At 38.7% G+C, this 24,531-nt stretch overlaps 1 protein-coding gene across 4 annotated transcripts; it reads right to left on the minus strand.

The window, feature by feature from the left end:
* Positions 1-30: 30 nt before the first annotated feature.
* MED30 (mediator complex subunit 30) lies at positions 31-23,311 on the minus strand. 4 transcript variants are annotated; one of them, XM_004011987.4, is made up of 4 exons: positions 22,992-23,311; positions 15,909-16,067; positions 13,869-13,970; positions 31-429 (listed from the first exon to the last, which is right to left on the minus strand). In XM_004011987.4, exons 1-4 carry the CDS (start codon positions 23,166-23,168, stop codon positions 334-336), a joined length of 534 nt encoding a protein of 177 aa, XP_004012036.3. In that variant the 5' UTR covers positions 23,169-23,311; the 3' UTR covers positions 31-333. The 4 variants fall into 4 exon arrangements, with proteins under 4 accessions (XP_004012036.3, XP_042110305.1, XP_042110306.1 ...); XM_042254371.2 differs by having other exon boundaries at positions 31-4,685; XM_060393461.1 differs by lacking the exon at positions 31-429 and adding an exon at positions 12,177-12,296.
* Positions 23,312-24,531: the final 1,220 nt, after the last annotated feature.

The following is a 24,531-nucleotide window of genomic DNA, read 5'->3' on the forward strand; positions in this document are numbered from 1 at the left end:
AGGTAATGAAATGAACAAAACAATCAGTGATCAAATTTAGAAATTTATTTACAAAAGTTAATTATTTTTGCTTTTAAAAAACAATTATTCAATTCATGAAGAGTAACCAAAAACAAATCTCATCAAAATGTATTACAATAGTCTTTCACAGAATCAATAGCTTTTTAAAAAACCACCAGTGAATACTTTACTGTAAAACCACAGTGTAAAAAATAGAAACTTTAATTCTAGTGACTAGACTGAAAGCTGATAAATAATCTTCTTCAAAGGGAAAAAATACTTGAGGGGAAAAAAAACGGTATAACGTGTAAAGCCGGAGATTTAAATATCAGTTTAGTTCCTCATTGCTAACATGGCATTTATATCCCAGATGAGATTTCGTAATTGATCCATAATTTGCTTCAGCTGTTGATTCTTCTGTTTGAGTTTCTGCAGAAACAAAAGAATTTATCAAAAAATGTTTCATGAAATACAGACCATGGAGATATAAGATTAAAATGTCATTAAGTCAGAACTCTAATGAACCAGACAGAAATTAAGCTAAACACTTCTTTAAGGCAGAGGAGGAGTAGGAAACGGCAACCCACTCCAGTATTCTTGCCTGGAAAATTCCATGGACAGAGGAGCCTGAGCGTTGGACACGACTGAGGGACTAAGCACGCACCTAAGGCAGAAGGTCTCAATGCTTTTCTGGCTGCAAACACCCACTGAAAGGCATAATAAATTCTAATTCAGCCTACAGAGCCTGTGGCTCCAGCCCCTACCTCTTTTTCCTCCTCCATTCGAACCACTGAAGAAAATAAGCTGAATGTTCAATTGCAAAACCTAAGCATACAGGTTTCCACAAGGCAGTGTAGCTTAATGGTTAAGAATATAGGCCCTAAAGCCTGGGTTCTCTGGGTTTACGCTCAGCCTCTTCACTAAGTAAATATTACTTAATCTCTCTGTGCGTCAGCTTCCACAACAGAAAAATGGGGATAATAACTGAACCTATTTCATAAGGGTTATTATGGACAGTAAAAGATCTGATTCACGTCAAGTGTTAGCAGTGAGCCTAGCATACGAGTAAGTGAAAGTGAGTGAAAAGTCAAAGTGTCAGTTGCTCAGTTGTGTTGGACTCTTTGAGACCCCATAGACAACAGCCCGCCAGGCTCCTCTGTCCATGTGATTCTCCACGCAAGAATATTGGAGTGGGTAGACATAAGCATTCAACAAATGTTACTGGTAGGCACAGAACATAAACTGTCAATAGAGAATATAAAGTATAATAAAAATGCAATTGATCTTTCAAACGTGGCAGAAGTCACTAATTTCTCTAAGCATGAAGTGCAATCTACTTCTAATTCTGAAAACTGAAGACAGGATGCCACAGCCCTGATAGAATCTTCTTCATAACTGAGATTTGCTGGATGCCCTGACTGCACAAGGAATGTGTCTGTTATCTCCAGATCTGGCTCTCTAACAGGCCACAGTTTATCAACTTCTTATTAACCATCTTTCCTTCAAATTGTATGTAGTAAATGTCTGTGTAGATAAAACAAGATCAAAATAGAGAATTTCAAAGTGTTCACTAGTTGTTATAATAATCATTACTCTTAAGTGACCTCTTGGAAATATTACATTTGGAAGTAATACATTTAGTTAAATAATTTTAAAGACACTACATTAAAATACCTCTAGATCAAGTCATACATAATCATGTTCATTTAAGGAGACCTAGAAATGTTAATTTTGATTTATTGAAGAGCAAACTGAGATTAAATAAATTGTTCATATTCTATCTAGAGTCAGAGAGGGAACAGGAGGAAAGGAGCCAAAAGGGAGGAGGAAGAAATTCCTCTTGGTATTCAGCTTCTTGAAAGGCCAAGTTTGGTGACAGAAGCTTAGTGATCACATTTTCCGTATTCATTAAGCAGTAACTGGAAGTAATAAAATTATATTAATGAGTGGTTAAAAAGAGACTTTCAAATCAGTATCAAAACAGAGGTTACAGGTGGCTCCTACAATGGTTTCATCAATGGAATAAATGCTACTTTCAAGAATACTCACTTGGAAATATAAATTCTGATATTAAAAAATTTAGCTTCATTAACTCAAAAAATAAAGAGAACTAAAAAAAGGTAGGATATTTTCAAGGTAATACTCAACTTTAGGGAACAGTAAAAATTTTTAATGTAAAGAATGTCATAAGGCATTAGGATAGTTTGTCTCAAAGAGACCACCAAGTTTTAAATTTAAAAAAATTAGCATGCAACTAAAAAATACCTGGGGCCAAAATACATCATGAAAATATCAACACCAAAGCTGACAGCTATGCTTATTAGTGGTTAAACTGTAAATAAATTTTCATGACATGATACAGGATTTAATATATACAATCTTGCCACTGATTGATTTTAACAGAGGTTGACAGCTGCTACTATCAAAATCCATCAGCTGTGCCTAATTTGTTACATTAACAGGTGAATGTGTAAGTAGAGTACTGAAAAAAATGTTTATGCTAAGTAATACTCTGTAATTTAATATTCATCCAAAGGCTGTGACAATTGATCAAAGCAGTCTGTCCTCTGTGTCCATGGTTCTGCATCTGCAGATTCAGTCAGCTGCAGATTGTGTAGTACTGAGTATTTTACTGAAAAAAATCTGCATCTAAGTGGACCTACACTATCCAAACCTGTGTTGTTCAAGGGGCAGCTGTGGTTGAAAAATCAAACCAATTAATTTCGACTTTTAATAGCATCTGTGTAATTATGTAATTAAATTGTTGTTTAGTCGCTCAGTCATGTCTGACTCTTTTGTGACCCCACGGACTATATAGCCTGTCCATGGGATTCCCTAGGCAAGAATACTAGAGCGGGTTGCCATTTCCTCCTCCAGGGGAGCTTCTCGACCCAGGGACTGAACCCACATATCCTACACTGGCAGGCAGATTCTTTACCACCAAGCCACCAGGGAAGCCCGTAATTAGATTAGACCAACATTTTACCATCCGAAGGTGGTTATTTAAAATAAACATTTTTCACAGAAACACTCAGGTATGTGTGCCATTAAGGCAGAAAAATATATCAATTGATCATGAGTTTACTCAGTGTTTTATAATTTTTCAATTATATTTTAATCTTACATTCCAGGAGGGAGGTACAAAATTTGAAGAAGTAGAGGAAAGGAAAAAATAATTAGTAGCACTAATTATACATAAGATAACTTGGTTAATAGGATATGTATTATGTTTAATTCACATTTATGATGCTTTATTTAAGGAATAAGTTAAAAACCTTTTTGGGTCAAAAAATCCACTTTGGTTTTTAGCTATTAACTTTATTCTCTTTTGCCTTTTTAAGGGGAATTTCAATTTGAGTTAACCAAATATTAGGCCTCTCCCCTTGGAAAAAAAAATATATATATATATATATTTTTTTTTTTTCAAACTTTAAACTTTTTAGGATGGACCTTAAGAGTGTCATTCAGAGTGAAGTAAGCCTCTCCCCCCTTTTTTTTTTTTTGGTCTCTGTTTATCACTTAGTTCTTCAGTCTTTCCTCAAATTAGACCGACAATTTCCAGGAGTAAGAGACAGCTATGAGGCCAATCAAATGAATACTTCTCCCGCCACTCAAGAGAAGATACTTTCTCTCTAAATTCTCTTTAAATTTTTTTTTCCAATGGAAATACAGGGCTAAGCTTTAAATCTGTTTAATTTAAAACATTTAATGGATTCTTTCCTTTTTGTAATAATCTTCAGTTCAATACCATGCTAAATGAAACAAGTTTTACCCCAAAGCCAGAAGCACATACAACAGCAAATTCAACAGATTCAAATGGTTTAATCAAAATCAAAAAGTGTTCTCAAATGCCTGAAGTAGAAATGGGAACAGAATTTAAAATATGGGCTTTTATTCCAAAACTAAATAAACCTTCAGAAATACTATTTTGTGTATTGAAATAAACTTACTGCAGATACACACTGTGGACTAAACACATGTTTCTTTTTTTTCTCAAACCCTAATAAAATGGCAGGAGGGGAATGAAAAGGCTATAAATTCCCATGGAGAAAGATGATCAGAAAGGAGACAATAGTAGATACCAGGTGGCACATTTCAAGGTGGGGCATGGAAGGGGAACAGTAAATGACAGGAATGAGAAATGACATGGGGGGAAACCACTGTACCACCCAGAAGGAGGCCACTGAGAATGGCTGATCCTCCATGGAGAACTGGAGGCAAGTGCCACCGCAAAGTCTGCTGTGAGGCCTGGGGACGAAAGCTGGAGGCAAAGAGCTACAGAAACAAGCGAGAGCCTAGGCTGCTCATTCCTACTTCTCACCAACACGGGACTGAGTCCCCTCTCCAGAGTTCCGTAACCACTCCCACTTTGAGGGAACCAGGTTTGTTTCTTATGAACCAAATAGCTGGGGATTCCGGGATTCAGTGCCACCAGCACAGAAGGCAAGAAGACAGGAGACTATCCCTCTGTGTAGGACACTGGAAGATTCTGAACAGCCCTAAAGAAAAAAATCTCAGCAAATGATCCTTGGGGTTTCCCCAAAGAAAAAAGCCAGCTTGTTTCCAATCTTGCTATGATGAAAGCCAATTCACAAAGCCTATGATTAGTGTCTTAGTGCCTCATTCCCAAATAGAAATGGCTCATGATTAAGCATCCGAAGCTCCACAGATCTTTGATCCTCCATCTACAAAGACAACAAAACATAATAGACAGGGGTTGACAAACGATGGCATGTGACCTGTTTTTGTAAGGCCTGTGAACTGAGGATGGTTTTTACATCAGAACAAGGATCACCATGTCTCACAAAGCCTAAAAATATTTATAACTAGACTTTTAAAAATCTACCAAATGCCATATGAGAAGATTCTGGAAGAACACATTTTAATTTCTGAGGGAAATTAATTTACAACATATAATTTTATATGCAGCGAACAATCAACTGGACAGATACACAAAGACTAAAACCTTCAGTTCGGTTCAGTCGCTCAGTCGTGTCCGACTCTGCCACCCCGTGAACTGCAGCATGTCAGGCCTCTCTGTCTATCACCAACTCCCAGAGTTCACTCAAACTCATGTCCATCGAGTCAGTGATGCCATCCAGCCATCTTATCCTCTGTCGTCCCCTTCTCCTCCTGCCCCCAATCCCTCCCAGCATCAGAGTCTTTTCCAATGAGTCAACTCTTCCCCTGAGGTGGCCAAAGTACTGGAGTTTCAGCTTTAGCAGCAGTCCTTCCAAAGAACACCCAGATCTCCTTTAGAATGGACTGGTTGGATCTCCTTGCAGTCCAAGGGACTCTCGAGAGTCTTCTCCAACACCACAATTCAAAAGCAGCAATTATTCCACGCTCAGCTTTCTTCACAGTCCAACTCTCACATCCATACATGACTACTGGAAAAACCATAGCCTTGACGAGACGGACCTTTGTTGGCATATTAATGTCTCTGCTTTTCCATATGCTATCTAGGTTGGTCATAACTTTCCTTCCAAGGAGTAAGCCTCTTTTAATTTCATGAGTGCAGTCAACATCTGCAGTGACTTTGAAGCCCCCAAAAATAAAGTCTGACACTGTTTCCACTGTTTCCCCATCTACTTCCCATGAAGTGATGGGACCAGATGCCATGATCCTCGTTTTCTGAATGTTGAGCTTTAAGCCAACATTTTCACTCTTCTCTTTCACTTTCATCAAGAGGCTTTTTAGTTCCTCTTCACTTTCTGCCATAAGGGTGGTGTCATATCCATATCTGAGGTTATTGATATTTCTCCCAGCAATCTTGATTCCAGCTTGTGCTTCTTCCAGCCTAGCATTTTTCATGATGCATTCTGCATATAAGTTAAATAAGCAGGGTGACAGTATACAGCCTTGACGTACTCCTGTTCCTATTTGGAACCAGTCTGTTGTTCCATGTCCAGTTCTAACTATTGCTTCCTGACCTGCATATAGATTTCTCAAGAGGCAGGTCAGGTGGTCTGGTATTCCCATCTCTTTCAGAATTGTCCACAGTTTATGGTGATCCACACAGTAGGAGGCTTTGGCATAGTCAGTAAAGCAGAAATAGATGTTTTTCTGGAACTCTCTTGCTTTTTCCATGATCCAGTGGATGTTGGCAATTTGATCTCTGGTTCCTCTGCCTTTTCTAAAACCAGCTTGAACATCAGGGAGTTCATGGTTCACGTATTGCTGAAGCCTGGCTTGGAGATTTTTGAGCATTACTTTACTAGCGTGTGAGATGAGTGCAATTGTCTGGTAGTTTGAGCATTCTTTGGCATTGCCTTTCTTTGGGATTGGAATGAAAACGGACCTTTTCCAGTCCTGTGGCCACTGCTGAGTTTTCCAAATTTGCTGGCATATTGAGTGCAGCCCTTTCACAGCATCACCTTTCAGGATTTGAAATAGCTCCACTGGAATTCCATCACCTCCACTAGCTTTGGTCGTAGTGATGCTTTCTAAGGCCCACTTGACTTCACTTTCCAGGATGTCTGGCTCTAGGTGAGTGATCACACCATTGTGATTATCTTGGTCATGAAGGTCTTTTTTGTACAGTTGTTCTGTGTATTCTTGCCACCTCTTCTTAATATCTTCTGCTTCTGTTAGGTCCATACCATTTCTGTCCTTTATCGAGCCCATCTTTGCATGAAATGTTCCCTTGGTATCTCTAATTTTCTTGAAGAGGTCTCTAGTCTTTCCCATTCTGTTGTTTTCCTCTATTTCTTTGCATGATCGCTGAGGAGGGCTTTCTTATCTCTCCTTGCTATTCTGTGGAACTCTGCATTCAGATGCTTATATCTTTCCTTTTCTCCTTTACTTTTTGCTTCTCTCTTTTCACAGCTATTGTAAGCCCTCCCCAGATAGCCATTTTCATTTTTTACATTTCTTTTCCATGGGGATGATCTTGATCCGTCTCCTATACAATGTCACGAGCCTCCGTCCATAGTTCTTCAGGCACTCTATCAGATCTAATCCCTTAAATCTATTTCTCAATCCACTGTATAATCATAAGAGATTTGATTTAGGTCATACCTGAATGGTCTAGTGGTTTTCCCTACTTTCTTCAATTTAAGTCTGAATTTGGCAATAAGGAGTTCATGATTTGAGCCACAGTCCGCTCCTGGTCTTGTTTTTGCTGACTGTATAGAGCTTCTCCATCTTGGCTGCAAAGAATATAAACAATCTGATTTCGGTGTTGACCATCTGGTGATGTCCATGTGTAGAGTCTTCTCTTGTGTTGTTGGAAGAGGGTGTTTGCTATGACCAGTGCATTTTCTTGGCAAAACTCTATTAGTCTTTGCCCTGCTTCATTCCATATTCCAAGGCCAAATTTTCCTGTTACTCCAGATGTTTCTTGACTTCCTATACTTTTGCATTCCAGTCCCCTAAAACAAAAATGACATCTTTTTGGGGTGTTACTTCTAGAAGGTCTTGTAGGTCTTCATAGAACCGTTCAACTTCAGCTTCTTCAGTGTTACTGGTTGGGGCATGGACTTGGATTACCATGATATTGAATGGTTTGCCTTGCAAACGAACAGAGATCATTCTCTCATTTTTAAGATTGCATCCAGGTACTGTATTTTGGACTCTCTTGTTGACCATGATGGCTACTCCGTTTCTTTTAAGGGATTCTTGCCCACAGTAGTAGATATAATGGTCATCTGAGTTAAATTTACCCATTCCAGTCCATTTTAGTTCACTGATTCCTGGAATGTTGACGTTCACTCTTGCCATCTCCTGTTTGACCACTTTTAATTTGCCTTGATTCATGGACCCAAAATTCCAGGTTCCTATGCAATATTGCTCTTTACAGCACTGGATCTTGCTTTTATCACCAGTCACATCCACGACTGGGTATTGTTTTGCTTTGGCTCCATCCCTTCATTCTTTCTGGAGTTATTTCTCCACTGATCTCCAGTAGCATATTGGGCACCTACCGACCTGGAGAGTTCCTCTATCAGTATCCTATCATTTTGCCTTTTCATACTGTTCATGGGGTTCTCAAGGCAAGAATACTGAAGTGGTTTGCCATTCCCTTCCCTACATTCCTCCTGAAGAAGCCACTGATGTATGAACCTTACAAACAAGGGAGGAAATAAACCAAGAAAGAGGAAGATGGGAGGCTGAGGAGATAGTAAAATTAACTGAAGAGGTGAAGGAAAGGCCCTAGGACAGTAGTTGAATACCAGGCTTAGTGAGCATTCAATTCAGACCTAGCAAGATCGTCCCAGCAAGACAGAGGATTCTGGGGGCAGGGTGGAATGGGGGGAACAAACCTATAAGTCAGTTGATAATTTGATGCTGGAAAGTTGGGAAACAGTACTGAGCTGCTCCCACAGATGCATAAAGAACTAATCAAAATTTTTCAAAATTATAGAACTATTAACTCTAGGAAAACAAAAAATTGTTCAAGGAAATATAACTCTGGTTTCCTACGTGGTTTAGCAATAAACAGTATCTATGTGCCATAATAATATGAACACAAAATATTTACTGAATCCCAATTATGACATAACCACACTGAAAGAATTGGGGGAAGGAAAGAGGTAGGTGGGTCCTAGACAGAGACCATAAAGAGACCTACATCCTAATATGGAGAAATACTTTTACATGTCAACTGCTTTGTATCAATTATATCCTTATCTTAAACTTCACAAAATTCTAGCTAGTAAGAATGTTTTGATTACACACTGTCAAAGAATTACTATATTCTGATTATTTGAAAAGAAAGTGAAAGTGAAGTCACTTAGTTATGTCTGACTCTTTGTGGCCCCCTGGACTGTACCCCACCAGACTCCTCCACAGAATAGGCTATTTCAAAATCATATTAGAAAAAGGGAGAAACTTAGAGAAATAGGAAGTGAAATGAAACTTATCTTTAGAGAAATGATCTCATCCTGAAGCTTTTCTCTCCCCTGCCCCACCAAAATATCATAATATCTTCTAGGTTAGAGAACAAACTATATTTAAGTCACATGTAGCATTCTGAAATCAAAGTTATCATCACAATGGTGTTTTATTTACCTATACATTTCATAACATCCTTACTACAGAGAAAAATAATAGAACACATCCATTGTGAACTAATATATAAGATTATCAACAGAAACATATAACACTTCTTAATATATGGATGGCTCATCTCTCTGGACTACCAAACACCACTTACTCTTCAAGATTTAACTTAAAAGTTTCCCCTCCTAATCTCTACTGTAAATTCTTTCTGCTTATTACTGTTAAATTTGCTGAAAATATTCTTAATGTATAGTCTACCTCATAAAATTTTCTTAAATGTTATTTTAGAAAAATCTTTTTTTTTTTTTTACTGAGTTTTTATATATATTTTTCTTTTAGTTTTCTAATATTTTGTTTTACAAGTCTTATTTTCAACTCTGAAATTCATTTTGACACATGGTGTAATGTAAAAACTAGCTAAATTTCCCCCAAAGTGTCTATTTTTAAAGACTAATTTTCCACATAATCACTCTTATGTCATATTAAATTCTCATATATTAATATAATAGTAAGACAGTTTTTCTGAATATTATTTCACTAATCTGTCTGTATAATTGTAAGGGATTTGATTTAGGTCCTACCTGAATGGTCTAGTGGTTTTCCCTACTTTCTTCAATTTAAGTCTGAATTTGGCAATAAGGAGTTCAAGATCTGAGCCAGTCAGCTCCTGGTCTTGTTTTTGCTGACTGTATAGAGCTTCTACACCTTTGGCTTCAAAGAATGTAATCAATCTGATTTCAGTATTGACCATCTGGTGATGTCCATGTGTAGAGTCTTCTCTTGTGTTGTTGGAAGAGGGTGTTTGCTATGACTGGTATGTTCTCTCGCAAAACCCTATTAGCCTTTGCCCTACTTTGTTCTGTACTCCAAGGCCAAATTTGCCTGTTACTCCAAGTATTTCTTGACTTCCTACTTTTGTATTCCAGTCCCCTATAATGAAAAGGATATCTTTTGGGGTGTTAGTTCTAGAAGGTCTTGTAGGTCTTCATAGAACCATTCAATTTCAGCTTCTTCAGCATTACTGGCTGGGGCATAGACTTGGTTTACTGTGATATTAAATGGTTTGCCTTGGAAATGAACAGAGATCATTCTGTCATTTTTGAGACTGCATCCAAGTATTGCATTTTGGACTCTTGTTGACCATGATGGCTACTCCATTTCTTCTAAGGGATTCTTGCCCCCAGTAGTAGATACAGTGGTCATCTGAGTTAAATTCACCCATTCCAGTCCATTTTAGTTTCCTGATTCCTAAAAGGTTGATATTCACTCTTGCCATTTCCTGTTTGACCACTTCCAATTTGCCTTGATTCATGGACCTAACATTGCAGGTTCCTATGCAGTATTGCTTTTTATAGCATCGGACTTTGCTTCTATCATCATTCACATCTAAAACTGGATGGTGTTTTTGCTTTGGCTCCGTCTGTTCATTCTTTCTGAACTATGGACGGAGGTTCGTGACACTGTACAGGAGACATGGATCAAGACCGTCCCCAAGAAAAGGAAATGCAAAAAAGCAGAATGGTTGTCTGAGGAGGCCTTACAGATAGCTGTGAAAAGAAGAGAAGTGAAAAGCAAAGGAGACAAGGAAAGATATACCCATTTGAATACAGAGTTCCAAAGAACACCAAAGAGAGATAAGAAAGCCTTCCCTAGTGATCAATGCAAAGAAATAGAGGAAAACAATAGAATGGGAAAGACTAGTGATCCCTTCAAGAAATTTAGAGATACCAAAGGAACATTTCGTGCAGAGATGCGCTCATAAAGGATATAAATGGTATGGACCTAATAGAAGCAGAAGATATTAAGAAAAGGTTGCAAGAATACACAGAAGAACCATACAAAAGAGATCTTCACGACCCAGATAACCATGATGGTGTGATCACCCACTTAGAGCCAGACATCCTGGAATGCGAAGTCAAGTGGGCCTTAGGACACATCACTACGAACAGAGGTAGTGGAAGTGATGGAATTCCAGCTGAGCTATTTCAAATCCTGAAAGATGATGCTGTGAAAGTGCTGCACTCAATATGCCAGCAAATTTGGAAAACTCAGCAGTGGCCACAGGACTGGAAAATGTTAGTTTTCATTCCAATGGATGTGAGAGTTGGAATATAAAGAAAGCTGAGCGCCGAAGAATTGATGCTTTTGAACTGTGGTGTTGGAGAAGACTCTTAAGAGTCCCTTGGACTGCAAGGAGATCCAACCAGTCCATTCTAAAGGAGATCAGCCCTGAATATTCATTGGAAGGACTCATGTTGAAGCTGAAACTCCCAATACTTTGGCCACCTGATGCGAAGAATTGAATCATTGGGAAAGACCCTGATGCTGGAAAAGACTGAAGGTGGGAGGAGAAGGGGATGACAGAAGATGAGATGGTTGGATGGCATCACCGACTCAATGGATATGAGTTTGAGTGATGGACAGGGAGGCCTGGCATGCTGAAGTTCACAGGGTCACAGAGTCAGACACAACTGAATGACTGAACTGAATTGAATCTGTTCTTATGCCAGTATTTCACACTTAATTATTGTTTTTATAATATGCTTCATCTAACATTTTAATTTTTGAAGCAAAGAGTCTGTTCGTTTTATTACTCCTACTGGATTTTTTTTTTTATTATATGTATTTGAGTATGCTCTCAAGGAAAAAAGTTCCAATTTTTTGTTTGTTTTTTGATCGGTATTGCACTAAAATCTTACTATTTTGTGCAATTTCAAGAGAATTCACATTTGTACTTGGAGTGTTACTGACACTATTCTGTAAAGCAATTATCTTTGAATTAAAAAATAAATAAAAAACTATGAAATAATCAAGACTGGCATTTTTAGAGTAGTTATTGCCCATGTAAGAATGTCATGTGTTTTTTCAACTGTTCAAAATTTCTTTATGAGTCTGGCTAGGGGTTTATGAATTCTGTTTATCTTTTCAAAGGACCAGCTTTTAGTTTCATTCATCTTTGCAACTGTTTTCTTTGTCTCTATTTCATTTATTTCTGCCGTGATCTTTATGGTTTCTTTCCTTCTACTAACATTAGGTTTTATCTGATCTTTCTCTAGTCATTTTAGGTATAAGATTAGGTTCTTTATTCGGGATTTTTCTTGGGAAGGGACAGTTAGGGAGTTTGTGTTGGACATGTATACACTTCTATATTTAAAATGGATAACAAAAAGGACCTACTGTACAGCACATGGAATTCTGCTCAATGGTATGTGGCAGCTGGAATGGGAGGGCAGTTTGGGGGAGAATGGATACATGTGTAAGTATGGCTGAGTCCCTTTGCTGTTCACCTGAAACTATCATAACATTGTTAATCAGCTATACTCCAATATAACATAAAAAGTTTTACCAAAAAATAATCCTTTTATATATATTAAGTTTAGTCTCATATATTATGGAAATCCTAACTACTTAATATTTGTTGTTGCAACTGTGAATAGGATCTTATAATCTAACTGGTTTATAACATTATAGGAAAATGGTATAAATCTTTAAGCTCTTTTATCAAATACTTACTGCCTCTACTTGTTAATCAGTGAGCTGCTTTGAGCTTCAGAAGCTTAAGCTATAATGTTATGTACTACCTTAACAAACTTAACAAATTTGTATATAATAACTTTTGCTTCATAAAGGTTGTTTCACTGGCTATAATTTCTAAAATAGCATCAAACACAGTAGTATAAGGCATCTTATTTTCTGCCTGTTTTTAATATGACTGGAGAAGGAAATGGCAACCCACTCCAGTATTCTTGCCTGGAGAATCCCATGGACAGAGGAGCCTGGTGGGCTGCTGTCCATGGGGTAGCACAGAGTTGGACACAGCTGAAGTGACTCAGCATGCATGAATGCTTTGAAGAAGGAAATGGCAACCCTTGCCTGAAGAGTCCCGTGGATGGGGGAGCCTGGTGGGCTGCCATCTATAGGGTCATACAGAGTCGGACACGACTGAAGCAACTTAGCAGCAGCAGCAGCAGCAATGTGACTAGTTCTGTATTTCATTTCTATGAAAAATGTTGACTACATATTTGAGATTAAACATTCTTTTTTTAAGACTACCACATTAATAATTTTAAGCATTCTTTGAGTCAGCAACATTTTAAGTCTATCAAATGTCTTCTAGATCTGAGGAAAAACAATTTTTTTCAATCTGGCCTACAGACCTTATATAAGTAAACTAAGTCATCCTCCTCTACCTCAGAAAACCCTCTTTGGCTGTGGTAGATTAATGTCCTGATGAATTCTATTAACTAGCACTAAGAATTTCAGGAGTGAGGCAGGAGGTGGGGGCACTTATTTTTAAGTAAAGCACCAAGGCTGGTAGTTTCATTTTGTGTGCTATTTGTTAGCCATGCTTCTATCCCAGAATGGACCAACAACACCCCTTATTTCCCTGTGTTTCAGGAGAACTATCTGAACATTATCTTCTGAACTTCTGAAAGTACTCAGCAATAAATTCAAGTTAGGAACTTTTGTAGGGTGAAGGGTGGGATGGGATAACTTGATAACTCTCAATTTCTTATTCAGCTATTGAGACATTCACATCTCCTACTTGTAAAGTATTATCATTTGCTGCTCCAAATATGCTGTAACCTAGAGAGCTACAATTCTGCCTGGAGAAGAAAATGTAAATGGGTCGTGACAGAGCGCCTATGAGGCCTTTCCAAGAGCTTTACTGCCTGAATTCTGGGATCTTCTGACTAACTAGATGGCATTTCTGTTTACCTCTGAGTTTGGGGTCGTACTCTTAAGTAGGTTAAATTTGCCACAGAAACAACTTCAGGTCCAAATTATGTTTTTGCGTTACATAGACTCCCTTTTAATTTTTATCAATAATTCAGAAATGTAAGACATACAGACTAGCAACTCACTTTATTGACTTCCGCAATTTCTCGCCTCTCTTCACTAGCAAAACGAGGTGGGCCAGCCCGGTCATCTTTTGAGCCATCTTCTTCCACATATGGAATAAGTTGCTGAGAGTGACAGACACAAGTTAAAAGTCAAAGATATGACACGCAATTTCCAATTATACTGGCATAGATAATACATCCAATAAAGATCAATTTTACACTTTTATCTTAACAGTACAAAAACACATTTTAATTCAAGTGATGGCCTAAAATAAAAGCATTAGAAGTATGTATCATTTCAATAAGTTCTGTACATTTGCTTTTTTGGTTTCTTTTGCAAAACAGTCCTTTTAGCAAAATTAGTTGTCACATGTAATTAAGTAATGTCCTACTCAGTCAATCAGCAAATATTTAATTTGCAGACACTGGGTGAGCAGACACTGCAAAAATAATGCCAAATAAGATACAAGTCCCACCCTTAAGTACTTTATGTCCATTCAGCTAGAATAGGCTGCCTTGATCTATACTAGAAAGAAAGGAACTTCATGGACATATATAATTGTGATTTACTTGTTATCAAAGTGTCTATGTACATTTCTAGATGTCTTATATTTGGGAGAAAGTTTTTTTGTAAGAGAAAAAGTTTATATAGCAATGAAACTTCCAGCAGAATTATAATTAGATATGTATAGATTTGTGATGACATTTGTTTGATGAAACCCCTTAGAGAGTCACCAGAGGCTTGTCTCTTCCATCTTATATCACCAATGCAGGAATAGGACAGAGGTAAGTAACTAGTATAACCAGTAATCAATCTGGCCAAACTTCTGTGAATTCTTGGGACAAATATAAATTTGCCTACATCCACAACTACTTTCTTCCTTTCCTCTCTCCAAATGCAGACAGTGGTCCTTCATCTCAAATACATTTAATCTTCATTCCTGTACACTGATTCCTCTGCCCTCCCGACTTCCTTAGTTTCCCCTGACCTCATCTGACTGTTTTCTTCCATTTTCATCTAAACAAGTTCTCCCATTTGGAAGGGGCGGGAGGCGGGGACCCAAACTCTATCCCTCCTACCACCTACTGCTTTCTTCTTTTGTTTTTAGTCTAAGCTTCTTGAAAGATGGATATCCACTTTTTGGCTTCAGTTCCTTACTTTCTGTTTAATCTTCAGCTCACTGTGATCTGACTTCTGTTGCTATCTTTCCACCAAAGCTCCGACCAAATGTACCAACAAATTTCCTCTAGTAAAATCTGCTGGACAGTTTTCATTCCTTATTTTCCTTGACTTTTCTGCAGCCTCTGTCAGAGTCCACCATATTTCTGACCCTCCACATCTCTGACCACTTTTTTTCAGGCTGTATTGCAGTTTACTCTTTCCCTGTTCACCCCATATATGCTGCTCACTCAAATAAGCAAGCACTGATGACATGAAACTATTCTTTTATATAGAGTGAGAGAACATCTAACCCCACTCCCTGGCACCAGCTACCTCTGCTGGCAGAGATTATCACTTGTCAACAGGAAAGGACCACCTATAAAAATAACTGTATACCTGATTAACTAAAATATACCTATGACCCAAGATTAAACTTAAATAAATACATTTAAAAACTAGAGTGATTCTACTAAGATAATTTAATAATGATAAAAATGGTTATAACCTTTTATCCATAAAGAACTTACATGAAAACCACTGTAAAAGTATTTTACAATACTATTAAAATGTCTACTAAGACATCATGCACTGATTTAATTAAAATGAGACACTGAGAGCAATAATAGAAGTTGCCACAGATAATCTCCGATAATCTCCCCCAACAACAAAAATTCACTATCAGCCTGGATGCTAAAGTCTGCAAGAAATTATCAACATGAAAAGACAGTTCTATATATATACACACACACATATATCTCACAATTTCATCTTTTCTAGTCAAAAGTGAAACCAGTATGATCAAAATCTGGAAATACTGTGAAAATAGAAGAGAAAAAGGGAAAAAATTACAAATGTCCTAAGCCTCTTACATTCACCCTCCCTCGACCACTAAAACTTGCCTCTACTGGAATGGGATCCATCCCTCCGCAGTTTTCATTGCATTTATCATAGACCAGTCTCAGCTTCCTGAAGAGAATAGAAAGTTGGCGAAGATGATCCTGGAGTTTTGCTAACCGGTCTTGGTATGTTCCAGTATGGTAAGTGACACCGTTTGGCAGCTTCTCGGACAAAAACCCCAAAACATAAAGTAATGAAAATCAAGATTTTCTTTAAGCAAAGCTAACAAACAGAAACAGTCTTTGAGCAATGCATAAAAGCCAGCTGTTCCTGACAATGAATCAAGTGCAACTTTAAGAATTTAACAGTAATATATGCTCATTTATTAATTAGCTCCTTAGCATACTGTCAAGCAATTCTATAAGACTTTGTGATAAGCCTTTCTGATCAGCTGAAATGCTTTCTGCCTCTCACTTTTGATTATATTTATACCACAGCTTTATATTATAACTAAAAAGAATATACAATTTTAATATCACTTAAGATAATGTAAAAGCAGCAAGGTGCTGAACTCAACCAGGAGCTGAATTCAAACAACTCAAAATACAATTTTAAGGAAAAGAAGAAAAGGAAAAAAATGAAGATAGGACTTTTCAGTAGAAGAAAAAGAAGAGTATGCTGCTATTGTTGCAAAAACAATCTCAAGATACCTTAACTATTATAATTAAGATGCTCTAGACATGCATTCAGAGAAGGCAATGGCACCCCACTCCAGTACTCTTGCCTGGAAAATGCCATGGACATAGGAGCCTGGTGGGCTGCAGTCCATGGGGTTGCTAAGAGTCAGACACGACTGAGCGACTTCACTTTCACGCATTGGAGAAGATGGCAACCCACTCCAGTGTTCTTGCCTGGAGAATCCCAGGGACAAGTGAGCCTGGTGGGCTGCCGTCTATGGGGTCGCACAGAGTCGGACCCGACTGAAGTGACTTAGCGGCAGCGGCAGCAGCAGGCATGCATTAAAACATAAAGCTGTCACCAAAAGTTTTACTTTAAAAAGAAATCAATAGCAGGCAATATATAGTAACAAATCAATCTGTACTTGAACATTATTAATAAATTATTGCAAATAACTGCTACAATCATAACTCTGTCTTGGATGCTTATATACTTTTAATTCAGGAATTTTACCAAAAGAAGCCAAGATACATACTGAAATGACAAAAATCACACGTAAATGGAAAAACTGACTACTACTTACAACTAAATGCACATTTTGTGCAGTGCTGAAACTTACAAAATCTTCCTATCTGTGTACATCTTTACAATATTTTATTCCCACAATTTGATCTGTGAAATTATCCTAAAACTAGAATTAACAAAGTTTGTACCATGGTTTCTAGTATACAAGGTAATTTCATTAAAATCACTAATTCATACACTTATCGTAGGGATTATAAAGTGACTTAAAATCAAAAGTCCAACTAATGTCTAATAGCTAGAAGATCAATCCAGTCTTTTCTAAACCTCACTTGATCCTTTTTTTCTTTTCTAAACAGCTGAGGTAGGAATCAAAAAAAGCCTGATACAGTGTTCAGAGAAGAAAGAAAATAAGAGCCACTATTGTTCCAAGTAGGTAAAACCATAAATACGGAGGGGGAAAAAAAAACCAAAGGCATATACGTAGATATATATATATATATATATATAGTTATTAAAAGGTAATAGTTCATAAAAGATGTAATAGGAAGATAGGCTTAATAATTGATTTTCTTCTTTTATTTCATTTTTAAATTTCCTATAATGTTATGGTTTATAACTTAAGGAGATGGATCTTTTAAAATTCTTTGAAATTAGTTTTTTATAATATTAGGATTTTTGGAAGTTTTCAAGCATTAAAACACTCTGCAGATGATATCTCAAAGAAAAGGGTTAAAGTATCAAATACTCAATTAGTGGAAACAGTTTAAAGGACAAAAGCACTGAGAGTTCACCCTCCACAATACTATGTGGGATTTCTCATGATCTTTCAATTTATGAACTTTCAAAACATTAAAAAATAAGAAAAAATTTTCAAAGGGTCACGGCTTTCTTGTTTGGGTGACAATAAGAAAATAATAATTACACTTTACATACAGAAGCAGGCTATACCTTTATTATGGTATTACATTTATTTGTACTATTATGGTACTACATTATTTTGTACCTACATTATAGATACTACATACTTTGCCTATATTTTGTATTTAATAAAGACTAGAAGATACTCATGACGTACTCTGCATAGAAGTTAAATAAGCAGGGTGACAATATACAGCCTTAATGTACTCCTTTTCCTATTTGGAACCAGTCTGTTGTTCCATGTCTAGTTCTAACTGTTGCTTCCTGACCTGCATACAGATTTCTCAAGAGGCAGGTCAGGTGGTCTGGTATTCCCATCTCTTTCAGAATTGTCCAGAGTTTATTGTGATCCACACACTCAAAGGCTTTGGCATAGTCAGTAAAGCAGAAATAGATGTTTTTCTGGAACTCTCTTGCTTTTTCGATGATCCAGCGGATGTTGGCAATTTGATCTCTGGGTCCTCTGTCTTTTCTAAAACCAGCTTTAGAAGTTCACGTTTCACGTATTGCTGAAGACTGGCTTGGAGAATTTTGAGCATTACTTTACTAGCTTGTGAGACGAGTGCAATTGTGCGGTAGTTTGAGCATTCTTTGCCATTGCCTTTCTTTGGAATTGGAATGAAAACTAACCTTTTCCTGTCCTGTGGCCACTGCTGAGTTTTGTGCTGGGCTGGAAAAGGCACAAGCTGGAATCAAGATTGCCGGGAGAAATATCAATAACTTTAGATATGCAGATGACACCACCCTTATGACAAAGTGAAGAGGAGCTAAAGAGCCCCTTGATGAAAGTGGAAGAGGAGAGTGAAAAGGTTGGCTTAAAGCTCAACATTCAGAAAACGAAAATCATGGCATCTGGTCCCATCACTTCATGGGAAGTAGATGGGGAAACAGTGGAAGCAGTGTCAGACTTTATTTTTGGGGGCTCCAAAATCACTGCAGATGGTGATTGCAGCCATGAAATTAAAAGACGCTTACTTCTTGGAAGGAAAGTTATGATCAACCTAGATAGCATATTCAAAAGCAGAGACATTAATTTGCCAACAAAGGTCCATCTAGTCAAGGCTATGGTTTTTCCAGTGGTCATGTACGGATGTGAGAGTTGGACTGTGAAGAAAGCTGAGTGCCAAAGAATTGATGCTTTTGGACTGTGGTGCTGGAGAAGACTCTTGAGAGTCCCTTGGTCTGGGAGGAGATCCAACCAGTCCATTCTAAAGGAGACCAGTCCTGGGTATTCACTGGAGGGACTGACGCTGAAGCTGAAACTCCATTACTTTGGCCACCTCATGGGAAGAGTTGACTCATTGGAAAAGATTCTGATTATGGGAGGGATTGGGGGCAGCAGGAGAAGGGGACGACAGAAGATGAGATGGCTGGATGGCATCACTGACTCGATGGACATGAGTTTGAGTGAACTCCGGGAGTTGGTGATGGACAGGGAGGCCTGGTGTGCTGCGATTCATGGGGTCACAAAGAGTCAGACACAACTGAGTGAGTGAACTGAACTGCGAAGATACTCACATTTCTATCTCTATTTAGTATAGTACACATGTGTAAGAGTATGTTTTGTATGTAAAAGCTGAGCACCAAAGAATTGATGCTTTTGAACTATGGTATTGGAGAAGACTCTTGAGAGTCCCTTGGACTGCAAGGAGATCCAACCAGTCCATTCTGAAGGAGATCAGCCCTGGGAATTCTTTGAAGAGAATGATGCTGAAGCTGAAACTCCAGTACTTTGGCCACCTCATGTGAAGAGTTGACTCATTGGAAAAGACTCTGATGCTGGGAGGGATTGGGGGCAGGAGGAGAAGGGGATGACCGAGGATGAGATGGCTGGATGGCATCACTGACTCGATGGACACGAGTCTGAGTGGACTCCGGGAGTTGGTGATGGACAGGGAGGCCTGGCATGCTGCGATTCATGGGGTCACAAAGAGTCGGACACGACTGAGCGACTGGACTGAACTGAATAAACATGATCCAAGGATCATCTGCGTGGAGATCCTACCAGTCCATCCTAAAGGAAATCAGTCCTGAATACTCATTGGAAGGACTGATGCTGAAGCTGAAACTCCAATAGTTTGGTCACCTGATGTGAAGAACTGACTCACTCATTCCCCTGATGCTGGGAAAGACTGAAGGTGGGAGAAGAAGGGGACGACAGAGGATGAGATGGTTGGATGGCATCACCGACTGGATGCACATGAGTTTGAGCAAGCTCCGGGAACTGGTGATGGACAGGGAAGCCTGGCGTGCTGCATTCAATTGGGTCGCAAAGAATCAGACATGACTGAGTGACTGAAATGAACTGGGGAGAGAGGTTAGACAAGCAGCAGAGGAGGAGGAATGTTCACTGTAATGTCCCTTTTCATTTCTGAATTCAGAATATATTTTATATTTTTTTAAAAAAGGTAAGATTTAAAGCATAACAAATAGAACCAAAGCAATACTTTTTCATGCAAGGAATCAACCTAGGTTCTAGTGATTTGGAGGGAGACATCTGTTAGCCCCATGAAATTTTATTCAGAATGTTTCTTTATATGTGCAGTCTTCTCAGAAGAGAGTCTGTAGTTTCCATCAGATTCTCAAGAGGCTAAAGGACAACTAATAAAAGGACTTCTCTAAAACCAATGCTCAGAAATAACCTCAGAAGTTGGTATTTATGGCACCTCATGCTTCTGGATTAATAATATAGACGATAATTTTAAAAATTTGAACTTAAAAATGTATTAACAAATAGTTTATATGTAGTCTTGTTTGTATCACTTCTCCTCCCAGCTTTCTATAAATTAAGGAGCACACTGTTGCTTAATTTACAGCCGATTATGATATGGCCCAAAGGGTCTTAGTGAGTTAAAACACAGAATTCACAAGCACAAAGGAACAGTTATTGTAGTCCTTACAAATTGGCTTTGAATATATGTCCGCATGTAATCTAGTTATTGATAGTATCTTTTGAGAGCTCAGTTCTTTCACTGTCAGTCATGGATTTGTATTAGCTCTCTGTTCATAATATAAACTGTTGATAGCAAGTTAGTATAATAAAGAGGTTAGTAGAAAAAGCTACCAGTCATACATGATGTTGAGTAAATTCTACTTTCTTTAAGTCTCAGTTTCCTTAATTGTAAAATAGAGATAAAAATACTTCTTAGAACTGTTATTATAACAATGTACCTGACTAAGGAAAGTATTTGATAAACGTTAGCTATTAGCTCTACTAGTCCAATAGAGCAGCTTAAAAATGAATAATTGCTAAATTCTGAGATCATTTAATTTGTATTTTAAATTTTAATCTGTAAATTTTTAAAATAATTGCCAAAGATTTCATATCTCCTCTTGGATTCCCTTTTTATCTCACAGTGGCTTATTCACAGGGTCTTAAAATATTTCCATACAGTTGTACTACTTCTAGAATCAAGAGGAAAAATACCCCAACCATTTTATTTAAAAAGGCAATAAAACACCACTAAACACTTATTTAGTGTACCAGCTGAAATAAGAGTTTGAAAGTTCTAAGAGTCTGAGGACCTGGTTTCAAATTTACCCTACACTGACTATCACCTCTGTCACTTCACCTCTCAGAGCCATAGAATCCTCATCCATAAAACAAGAATGATATCCACATCACACAGTAGGAAGATAAGCCTTAAAAATGGGTTAGTAAAATAGGAAAATAGTGCTGGAATGACGATATCCAAACGCAAAAAAAAAAAAAAAAAAAAAGGACAGATCCATATCTATCATTATTTTAAGAAAGTAACTCCATGTGGATCATAGACCTAAATGTAAAACCTAAGACTATAAAACTTCAGAAGAAAACATAAGAAATCTTTGGGTTAGGGAAAGATTTCTTACATATGGCACCAAAACCCAAAATCTGTAAAAGGACAAATCAATAAATTGGATTTCATCAAAATTTAAAATATCTGTTCTTCAAAAGACAATGTGAAGAGAATAAAAAGACATGCCACAGGCTGGGAGAAAGTACTGATGAAACAGAAAGACATACAATTCCAAAAAAAAAAGGAAAAAGAAAGACACTAACAACTACTGGCAAGGATGAGGAAACTTTTGGAAAAGTTTCTTAAAATGGTAATCAGTCATTTCCCTCATAACCCAGAAATTCCATGCCTAGGCATCTACCTACTCAAGAGAAATGAAACACATGTTCACACAAACATTTGTAGCTGAACACTCAGAAGTATTATTTATAATACTCCAAAGTGGATACAAACCAAATGGCCATCAACAGATACACTAATTGTGACATATTCATACAATAGAATACTGTTCAGCAATGAAAAGGAATGACCTATTGATATTTGTTGAGTGAAAGAAGCCAGATCCGCGTCCCCCACCAATCATAGTGTATGATTTCATGCGTATGAAACTCTAGAAAATGCCAACTAGCTATGATGCCAGAAAGCAAAAGAGAGACTGCCTGTGGATGGAGAGCCAGAAGTAAAGATTTAAAAGGGACACGAGAATGTGCTCACTTCTCCACAGAGGGAACTGTGGGGTGACGGACGTTGGTTTCACAAGTACACGTGTCAAAACTTTGAATAAATGCATTGTATTGGGAATCAGCTATACCAAAATAAAGCTGTTTAGCAAAAATGGTTAGCAGAATCTGAATTCAACTCCTTGAACCATCACAAAGTATTCTGTGGAAAAATATGAGATTAAAATAACCCAAAGAGCGTGGAGGAGTTAGGCCCACCTCTACCTTGAAAGATACAAGAGTTCGCTTAGAGCCTACAGAACCTGGTCGAATCTAGAAAATGCGGCTTCATCCTTTTCAGAAATCTGGTCTGCAAAACATCACCTTCACATCTTGGGGACAGACACTTTATCGGGGAACACTTCTGAATGTAAATGGGGGCGACCCCATACTCGTGGATTGCCCAGGGCCGCCGCATCGACGCCGAGGGACCCCAGGTAACAATTAAACCAGCTGCTCCTTCCCTCTCAGAAGCACCTCCCTTTCTCCAAGCACGCCCCGGAGCGGGGCCCGCCCTCCTTCCCACCTGCATGTTCCTCAGGAGCTGGAAGATCTCCATGGTGCGGTACACGATGTCTTGGACCGTCTCCTGCCCGATTCGGCAGAGCGATGCAGTGTTAACCTCTCGGGCCGCCTGCTGGGCCTGGGGCCCGGCGAAGGGCCCGGGCGCCATCCCCGACGCCGCCAACGGAGGGGTGGACATGGCGTGGCAGCGGCGTCAGGTCAGCAGGGCTGGAGGATAGGTGTCGGGGATGTCCCCCGACGATGCTCGACCTCAGGCCTCGGCGTAAGTACGAGCTTGTGAGACTCGGGCGGTCTGATTTCAAAACAGCGGCCGCCACTTCCGCCACGGTGACGTGGCGCGCCGTCAGACGTCACAGGGCCCGCCCACTCGGCTGGTCCCTGGGAACCTATGGTTCAAGGACGACTGGGATTGGACTGGGTCGGGTCGGAAGTGTTGAGCAGCCAATCACCGGGTGCACTCCAGACAGAGGGGGCGGTGTGCAGGGTGGAAGGCAGGTGGGCTTTCCCACAGTTCGTTTCCCAGTCTGAGCCAGTGGTTAAAATTCTTAATAGAACTCTGAATTCGCGGTAATTTCCTTGCTGATTATTGCCTTGTCACGAGCCTACGAAGTTTGTAGTATTACTTTCCTTTCACAACTAGAAGGCAGACTCAGAGGGGGTAGTTCGACGTGTTTCGTCACAAACAACTTGCAACTGAAAACCTGAAATTTTGAGTTTTTGATATTACAAGCTTCACTGTGACATGATACTAATTTCCCACCTGTTGTTGTTTCCTGCTAAAAAGTCCGTTTATTTGACAAGCTTTCCTGATCACGGAAAGTATAAATTTAACACTTCTGTCTCTCATGGCACACAATTCCTCCACTTCCTTCCCTTTTCTCACTTTGGCACTATGTTATATATAATTTTCAGTCTGTTTTCTTTCTGACTTCTCCTTGTTTTATTCACACACACCAGATATCCTGGACTAATATTCAAAGTTAGCACTGCCCAACTGTGGACAAATCACATCAGCGTCCATGTAAAGCCTGGGAGTAACCATCAGTTCAGTTGTCTCTCAGTCGTGTCCGACTCTTTGAGACCGCATGGACTGTGGCCAGACTTTCCTGTCCATCACCAACTTCTGGAGCTTGCTCAGACTCATGTCCATCCAGTCGGTGACATCCAACCATCTCATCCTCTGTCGTCTCCTTCTCCTCCTGCCTTCAACCTTTCCCAGCATCAGGGTCTTTTCCAGTGAGTCAGTTCTTTGCGTTAGGTGGCCACAGTATTGGAGCTTCAGCTCAGGCATCAGTCCTTCCAATAAATATTCAGGGCTGATTTCCTTTAGGACAGAATGGTTGGATCTCCTTGCAGTCCAAGAGACTCTTCAAGAGTCTTCTCCAGCACCATAGTTCAAAAGCATCAATTCTTTGGTGCTCAGCTTTCTTTATAGTCCAGCTCTCACATCCATACATAACTACTGGAAAAACCATAGCTTTGACTAGATGGACCTTTGTTGACAAAGTAATGTCTCTGCTTTTTAATATACTGTCTAAGTT

The sequence above is a fragment of the Ovis aries genome, chromosome 9, assembly GCF_016772045.2.
Source record: "Ovis aries strain OAR_USU_Benz2616 breed Rambouillet chromosome 9, ARS-UI_Ramb_v3.0, whole genome shotgun sequence".
In the NCBI taxonomy this organism is placed as follows: Eukaryota; Metazoa; Chordata; class Mammalia; order Artiodactyla; family Bovidae; genus Ovis; species Ovis aries.